Source organism: Platalea leucorodia, assembly GCF_965183815.1.
Source record: "Platalea leucorodia genome assembly, chromosome: 8".
Taxonomy (NCBI): Eukaryota; Metazoa; Chordata; class Aves; order Pelecaniformes; family Threskiornithidae; genus Platalea; species Platalea leucorodia.
In genome coordinates this window covers 54,959,100-54,967,896 of record NC_138830.1, presented here as the reverse complement: position 1 = coordinate 54,967,896, position 8,797 = coordinate 54,959,100, and the positions used below count along the sequence as shown (strand labels likewise).

Here is an 8,797-nt window from a genome sequence, read left to right as displayed (position 1 = left end):
GGGGCCCAGCGCGGCGGGACGGGCTTGCGCGGAGGATGGAGGCAGCCGGCGGCCGGCTGAGAGAAGGAGCCGCCCCGTGAGGGAGGACGCGGGAGCGCAGAGGCCTGCTCGGGGCCGCCGGGCCCTGCCGCGCGGGGACCCCGCGGCCAGGCCGCGCCTCAGCGCTCGGGCCTGCTCCCCCGGCGCCGCCGGCGGCCACCCTCGGGGGGGCCCGGCCCGGCCCTGCCCGCCGCCGGGGGCTGCCCCCCGCGCTCCTCGCCGCCGGGCCCCCTCGCCCCCCGGGGGGCGGGTTTGCCGGGGGGGCGGGAGCGCGGAGGGGGCCGCCCGGGGGGTGTCGGGGCGCCGGCCTTGCGGGCCCCCCTCGGGGCGCTGCCGCCCGCCCTCGCCGCCGCCGCCCCCAGCAGGGTGTGCTCCCTCCGGGCCGGGGGTAGGCGAAGCACCATGGTGGAGAAGCGGTGCCCGCGGCTGCAGCGGGACGGCGTGTACCGCTGGTTCTCCGAGCTGCCCTCCCCGCAGCGTGTGGAGTTCCTCTGCGGCCTCCTGGACCTCTGCATCCCGCTGGAGCTGCGCTTCCTGGGCGCCTGCCTGGAGGACCTGGCCCGCAAGGACTACCACTCCCTGCGCGACTCCGAAATCAAGGCCAACAACCCCGCCGACCTGGGGAGCCTCACCAACCTGACGGACGAGGTGGTACGCAGCAAACTTTTGGTCTCCCTCGCCCTGCTCGGCTCTGCCCACCGAGAGGCGGCCGGGGTCCTCTTCCGTACCCTCACCCACATCGATTCGGTCATCAACAACTATGGGCTACAACTCAACGAGGGCCGCACCGGGGATGAGTTCCTGTTGCTCTTCACGATGGCATCCAACCACCCTGCTTTCAGCTTCCACCAGAAACAGGTGCTGAGGCAAGAGCTCACCCAGATCCAGAATATCATGGCCAGCACCAGCAAGAATCCCAGCACCTCTACCCTCAACACCATGGCAACCTATCCTGGCTGCCATAAGGTGGGTATCCTGCTTTTGCACACCATAATGGCACTGCTGCAGGGCACTGGCCTGTGTCTTCACCTCTGATTTTAAACCTTTCTTTTAGTACGGGCATTCTAGTGGTAAATGGCAGCCTAAGAGACTGGCAGAGATCACCTGCTCGGTTGATGATGGGGGTGGTCAACTGAGGGCAAAAAGAGGGGATGCATGGAGTTTTTATGGGCTTGTGACACTTAAATGAGAAGGGGTTCACCAGCTGATCAACAGGCAGCAGTATAGACCTTAACTGATTGCTTCTGGCAGTAAATCTGCTGAGGGGACAGTCCTGCCAGTTGCATGGAAGACCAGTGATTTGGTAGGGGAAACAAACATGTAATATCCCTAGATTCGGGAACAAGCATCTATTTAAAAGTTTCCCTGGAAGAAGCTGGAAAGGAGGATCAGCTTTGGGAGTAGCTGTCCAGTGGCAAAGGCATCTTGGTGAGTCTGGGTTTTGTTTAGACGAATGTGATGGCAAACATTTTGAGTTTCTGATACTAAACTTAAAGAAACGTTGTGGCTGCCGGTCACCCTGAATCTCTCAGGTATTGATCCTGGTGTCAGTGGTTCACCGTCATTAACTTGCTGTTTGTTCATTCAATTGCCAGCAATGAAGCTAGACAGTAACATTTTAAGATGTGCTCTTAGTAATTAGGTATGTTACTGACTGCTTAAGTGCTCTTAGCCTGCTGCAAACTAGGGAGTCAAACTGTATTCTTGACTGAATTTAACCTGCTTTAAAGTTCAAAGTAAGTACCAGCTAAGTGGGTGCATGTGATCAGTTAACAGGCTGTAGATTTTGAGGATGTAGGACTCAGTCAGCAAATTTATGTTACCCTTCTATTGGGAAAGACGGTGTATACCTAAAGGCTACGAAAATCCCTTTATTGGAGTAGTATCCTAAATAAAGCTGCTTCTGAGGGCTCAGTACAGATTCCATGAAGTTGAGCCCTGAATTTCAGACTGAGACAGAACGTATGCTTGGTCTTCCCCTGAATACAAATTCCCTTCCTATTTCGTGTTTCTTTGAATACTGCTGCTTTAATTGTAAAATTTAGGTATTAGTAAACTTCATATTTCTCTTAATCTTCCCTTCCTATGTCTTTAAACAGTGCTTGTTCCTGACATTTTGTTTTAAGGGGAAAGAACAGGGTGTAGGAATGCCTCTTTATTGAGTTTAAACCTCTACGTGAATAAAATATAGATGGAAAGAGTATTTCACACAGCATGTAGAAGGGTATAATTAAAACCAGAAAAAGCTTCCTTTCAGATACTTAACTACTTGCAACTTCCCTTATTCAAAAGATGCATGGACCCTAGGTTGGAAAGGAAAGACTGTAAATCATATACAAGTTTTCCCAAAATAAGATGAGCAAAAAAAGATAAAATTACGCAGGCAGGAGGATTTTTTAGAGTATGCTTTCAAAGCTTCACAAACAGTGCACGATTTATGTAGCTGAAAAACTCCTGCACTATTTATGTCAATCTAAGATGGACGGAGAATCCATCCTACCATTTTTTGTGCCAGCAGTAAGGCATACAGGACAGTCATTTGATTATCGTTTGTTTTTTTTTTTTTCCTCTGGACTCATTGAAGGGTTGTCTCTTTAAAAATACATATTTTTTTTTTTAAGAAATTGATGTTGAAGAATACTGGTCGCTAAGTACAGAATAGTTGAGAGGAAACAAAGGTGACTTTGCTTTCACAGTCTCTGGAATATGCATTTTGTTTGAACAGATGCAGATCTCCTTTTTTAAGATTGTTAAATTTTTTTGATGTTGATAGCTGGGTAATTTTGCTACTTTTAGAGTAAGCAGTTGGCTTAAAACAGGAGTTGGATGAAGCAAGTGGAAAAAACAATGTCTTTCTCCATTCAGCCCCGTTTAAATATGCACAAATAAATTCCAGCGCTGTGGACTTAGATCTTGTGATGTTACCAAGTTATGTTGTGACAATACTTGTGTTGTAACATCACCTAGAAAAAAACCAATGCAGATGTCAAGAGAAAGTGAGCTGCGCTGGGCTGCTGCCTGCCAAGAGTCCTGCACTCTTTGTCCCCTCCAGAACTGGAGGAGAATTTCTTCCCCAGAGCCAGCACTTTCTCATCACTCTTGTTGCTTTACTACAGCTTGAGCTACGCTAAGCTGGTACTAAGTCAACGCTGTGTGTTAAATTGTATGAATGCTGCTCCTAAATTCTCAGGCGCAAACCTCTTTGAGCTCATCCTTAGAAAATGAGCTGGAGAAGTGGTCGCCGTTTGAGGTCCTGAGAAACTTTTGGAAGCTGGAATGGAGTGGATGTGTAATGGCATGCAAATAGGGAGCTCTTTGTGAACAGGGCTAGTTATCCTTCAGCGTTTCCCTTGTCCTGAGTGTGGGAATAGGGACTAACACTTGTGTGACTACCTGTTTTTCTGTATAACTAGGGGTCCGTTACAATTCCTGATCATTTACACTTAACTTCTTTATTCAGGGAGATGCAACAGAGGAAGTTGAACAGTGCTCTTTGTTCTCTTTGCAGAAACAAATGGAAATGTGCTGCTTCTGCTTAGTCAGTCCTATTAAAATATGACCCAACTTGATACTAGCTACAGCTTTTTTCCAGAGGATTGGAGCTTGCAGTCCTCTTTCCATCTCCTACCTCTTTCACATCTTACAGCGAAATCTCTCAAAAATAAATTGTGTGTAACGGTGAAGAGACTGAACAGGCGATACAAAATTACTGTAAACATTTCATGATTCTTCAAGTTGCTTTGGGATAGGTGAACACATTTAAAGTTCATTAGTGATGCAAACCACTGCTGTTGTCTTTTACTATCTGCTGCAACTGCTGACTACAAGGAGGCTCAAAACAGCTGCCCATATATTTTTGCTTTAATTTGTGCTTTTTGAGATTATTCTTGGATTATATGAATCTTAACTTTACAGGAAAAGGTGGCTATGGCTGGCTTTAAGTAGGTCAGTAATTATTAGATTCATGGTTTCTACTTGATAGTACAAAATGAACGTTAAGTTTCCTTGCCCTGAGTAGGGAGAACGCTGCCCCCTCTGCAGCAGGCTATAGCTTTAGTCTCTGTAAAGATGATCATTTCTGCCCCTTGTCTTGTCCTGTATTTTCTTCTGGTTTTGAATGACGCCAACGCTTGCAGGACTTGAGCTGTGGAGTCTTCACACTTCTTGCTTGTAGGTGTGGTTGTATAGTTTTTAAAAATTTAAACAGTGCAGGTTGTCTTCAAATGAAGCCCAGGCATATATCTAAAGAATCGGGTCTTTAAAAACTTTTGGTCCTGGGATTAACCGTAATGGGCTTATTTTTAACTGGAAATGATGCAACTGAGTTTTCAGGCTGGTTTTGTGCCTCAAGATGCCTATTGAGCTGTCTTTTATACCTTTGCCACAAAGGAGGTAGAATGGTTTGCTGGCCAGCACTTGGAGCCTAGCATCCGAAGGCTCATTTCTGTGCTGATGCGTAGTGCTTAGGGCTGCAAACTACTGCTCTCTTCATAGAGCGAGGTGGAGCTGGGAGCACCAGGGCACGTGAAAACCAGGAGCCAAATGTCTCCTGCTGTGCATGTACAAATCCGGGGGTGTTGATAGGCAAATTGCCGCTGCTGAATTTGTGACCCGCAGAGGAGGGAGAAATGTCTCAAAACTGTCTCCCAACATCTTGAACCACCCATTCAGACTTCTACTGTGTACGACTTGTGAGAACAAGCATCTTTTTTTAGCTATAGGTGAAAACTTAATGTTTTTATTTGTTCTTGGTTGCTTTGAGGCTGTAGTGATGCTGTCTTTGTGTTTTGTAGATAATGACATACGGGGACCTACTTGGATACGGGCACTCATATGTATTCATATTCATAATAATACGAATCTCTGCATGGGCTAACTTTTTCTCTCAAGAAGTCTACATGTGTTAGTAACACTGGGGACGTAACTTCCAGAACTAGAGGAGAAGTTATTCATGAATCTGTCACCTTGTATTTCTTGGAGTTGTTTCATCTACTCATTGAGATAATTCTGTAAAAACAGGGAAATAAGATGCTGCTTTGGCTACTTAGGGCCTGCTCTGCTAGCTGACTGACAAGAGCTCTTCAGTGCAGTTGGTGCAGTGATCTGGTTGTGGCTTCAGCTGCAGAACCAGGGTCATAAATAGCAGGTGTGACTACAGTTTGTTTGCAGCTGAAAGGAAATAAGTCAGTGACACTGTAGTTATGTGGCTGTTTCAGGCTGATATCTTGTGAATGGGAAAAAGGGCTCTTGCCTAGTCAGCTTCCAAATACTGCACCAATGGCTATTTCAAGTTTATAGCATAAGATGCTATTTTTCACCCGTGCTAATTCCATAGGCTCATCTAAAACTTAGAAATAACTAAAGACTATGTATTGGGAGCTGTGTAGAGCTGGTGTTCCTAGGGGTCCAGTTCAAGTACCTTCACCTTTCTGTACTGTTTGCTACAGGTGGTTGAAGCTACATACACCATCTCTGGAAATATTCAGAGGTTTTTTTCATATGTGGAAGGATGAGTTGGAAAAAACTATTACTTGTTGGGTTCAAACCGAGTCCTTAAGTCCTCACAGAGCAAGCAATCTAGCTATTAAGTGATCTGTGTCGGCTGCCTTTATGGCTTTTATGCTAGCGTTGTAGGGATAGAATAAATCACGAAACCCCTAACCCGAAAGCCTCCTAACCCACTGAAGGTGTTTCATAGCTTTAGTAGATCACCATGTTAATAGCAGTTGCTAGCTAGGATTAGAGATGTTTACTCACTGATATCAGTAGTTGCTATCTCAGGAATGATCTCATTTTCAAAAACACATGAAACTAACCTTGGGAGCTGTAGGGGCAGGTCTTGTAGCTTCCAGCTGGTGACACGTGCCAGTCTTTGCGTGCCCTTTTAGTATTCTGGGTACTTGAGGCTACACAGTTTACGCACACCTCTTGCTGTTCCAGTTAAGAAATGTGAGGCTTCCAGTTCTGGCTCATTTCTTACTGATATTCTTGTTTGAAAGTTTTTGTGATTCTGATAAAATGGTTCAGTCTCAAACCTGCAATATTTTCAGAAATGAGCTTAACATATAAAGGAATCCTTGGAAGACAACGGTCTCATGTAGTAACAGTATTAATTACCACCAAATTCACTTTGCCTAATCATACTGTTACGTGATGAATTTGAATTGAAGAACCTAAATTAGTTTGCTTGGGAAATGGACTGTACATCCAAACATCAGGGACGGAGCAGCCAAAAAATCTGTGTTGAGCTAATAATGATGGTTTTTACGTGAACTGGTTTCCCATTTTTTGTGCAGGCTGAATGAAGTTTTTGTTTTAAGAGTGCATTTGACTTCACTTTTTAAATTTACCCCCCCCCCCCCCCCCAATTACCTCGTAACTTTTAGTTGTCAGTTAAGCAACACGGAGTTAGGCCTCATCTCTTCTGGAATAAAAATGCCTATTGTAAGGTGTTGGACATTTTGAACTGTACCAGACTTCAAACTGTTTTAATTGAATCAGTGTACAAGCTGTATGCAGATCCTGCTTGGAAAAGCAGAGCCAGCAGTAGTTAACCACACCTAACAAGCATTCCAGTGTCTAACTTCAAAGGTACTGAACAGCATCCTTGTTTGGGAGTATTTAACCATTTGGTTTAGCTTTTTTTAATGTTTGAATTGCTAAAACTGAGATCCTGTCACCTTTCAGCTGGATATTAGATACAGCACTGCCTCTTTCTAGCAGGGTAGAGCTCCGATTCATCTATGGACTTCTCAGTGCTGCGGTACCTGTGATGCTTTTCTCTTAAGTGTGCTCTGGTAAAGGGACGTGTATATTCTATATACATCTTCTAAATGTATAAGTCATCTTCTATATTAAAACACTGCCGTGTCCATTTTACTACTTGCTCTTGAGTGCTTTTTCTCCTAAAAAAAAAGGCAAATATAGGAATGTTATCCCCAAGAATATAGATAAGAGTTTCTGTGAATACCCAGAATCTTATTATAGAAATGCTAGGTCTAATTTGACTGTAGAAATGAGAACCATTGTCACGCTGAAAGTAGAATTTGACTTTACGCTTTGGCAAAAGAATCGAAGCAAGTTGAATTGAAGTTGTTCCCTATTTAGATTTGAAATGGGTATTAAATCTAGCAAAGAGATGTTGATATGTTGGTATTTTTTTGCATGGGTTTTGTAACGAGCAAACATCAAAATTCCTTGCTCTTGCCTCGTGCTAAAATAGAATTTTTCCTTTGGTCCCATTGGTATGATTATCCAATAATAAGCATTGGAAGGGATAAACTTTTTAACAGGCGTTCTGGCTAGTATAGGGTTTCAGGATTTTTGTAAATAGCTGAAGTGATCCAGAAATAATAAGATCAATTACTTAAGAGTAAGATCTTAATTTTAAAGACCTGCCAAGTCATGATGATAAATAGTGAAAGTGAACATTTTTCATGCATATTATGAGTTCTTTTCCAGTGTCGTCTTTTTTCCACCATAAGTAGTTTTATTCCACTCAAGCCATTACTTAAGTGGATATTGAGGAAGGGAAGGAGGGAGAAATACAATTCTGTGAATTTGTGACTTGTCAGATAACTTCTGCCAACCTTCTTAATCTGTGAATTGTTGCAGAAGAGACTGGAGTGGCAGGAATCCGTCCTACCAGGGAAGGGCTTATGGTATCATTGCCTGGATTCAGCAGATTTTAGAATTGCTTCTTTGACTATCCTTTTACCTCCCAAATGTATGTACTGGCCCCGTGGGGGCAATTTTCCACCCATATGCTAGCAACATAAGTACGGTAGCTCTAAAGTCAACATAATATTAACATTTTAAAGGCAGATATCATTAAGGGCTAAAGGCAGATAGGACCATGCTACACTTTGAATTCTCTTGGGAAGTTTAAGGTAATCTTCCCTTCTGGTGGCTACGCTTTTAGCTTTTGGTAGCGTTCAGGTGAAGAAACAGGGACGTACTTGTACATCAGTGCTGGGGTAGGGAGCAGCACTCTCTCTTTCAGGGTCTGGTTATAAGCATTTATCTGTGTTGATTTTGAGGTGTTTGTAATGATTGGTTTGTAAAATTCAAATTTGATTTCTGTTTTGTTTTGAAAGAAAAATATCTTGTCATCTGTCTCTTTTGAAATATGCCTGATGTGCCAGAAGTCTAGCTTTACAGTGCCTCGAACTAGCACAGTGTGAGCGAACTGGTTGCCGTTGCAGCCTGTCCAGTAAGCTACAGTAAATCATGGACGATCAGGTAGATGAAACAGGCTGTTGTTTTGTAGCTTATTTGTATTAATACTTGGGGTTTTTTCCTGTTGCCTTTTATAGAGAGTTTTTCCCTTTAGAGTTCAAACTTTAACTCAGTGTATCTTTTCAGCGGGAAATCCCACATATTCTGCCTGCTTGGCAAGCTTATATGGTTAACTGTTGGAGGCTGTGTAGTGGTGGCAGAAAACATTGCATTAGCTAATATTAAAGAATTCTGAAACTTCTTTGCAGAGCGCAGCTACGCTTGTTTGGCTTATGGGGTGAATGCACATCTTTGCACAAGCTAGAGCTGCCGGGTGTTCCCGAATGCTTCTTTTGACTGTCTTGAATGGCAAACACACAGGGCAATGTAATTAAAGTCCGGTTGCTCTGGTAGATTTATGTTCCTAGTATTAACAAAGTATTTACAATTCTTTAAGCAAAGGATTTTTAGTGGAAATTACTTAGTCTATAAAATACAACCCGGACTTTTTTTGGTCCATCTGCTCTACTTAATTTATAAT

The 8,797-nt window shown here is 43.8% G+C and overlaps 1 protein-coding gene across 1 annotated transcript in view; it reads left to right on the top strand.

Moving 5' to 3' along the window:
• Positions 1 to 383: 383 nt before the first annotated feature.
• Positions 384 to 8,797, top strand: part of ZCCHC14 (zinc finger CCHC-type containing 14) — a 55,021-nt gene continuing 46,607 nt past the window's right edge. Inside the window, exon 1 of the mRNA XM_082320235.1 lies at positions 384 to 1,005. Coding sequence (XP_082176361.1) covers positions 442 to 1,005 — 564 coding nt within the window. The 5' untranslated portion in view covers positions 384 to 441. The remainder of the gene's footprint in view (positions 1,006 to 8,797) is intronic.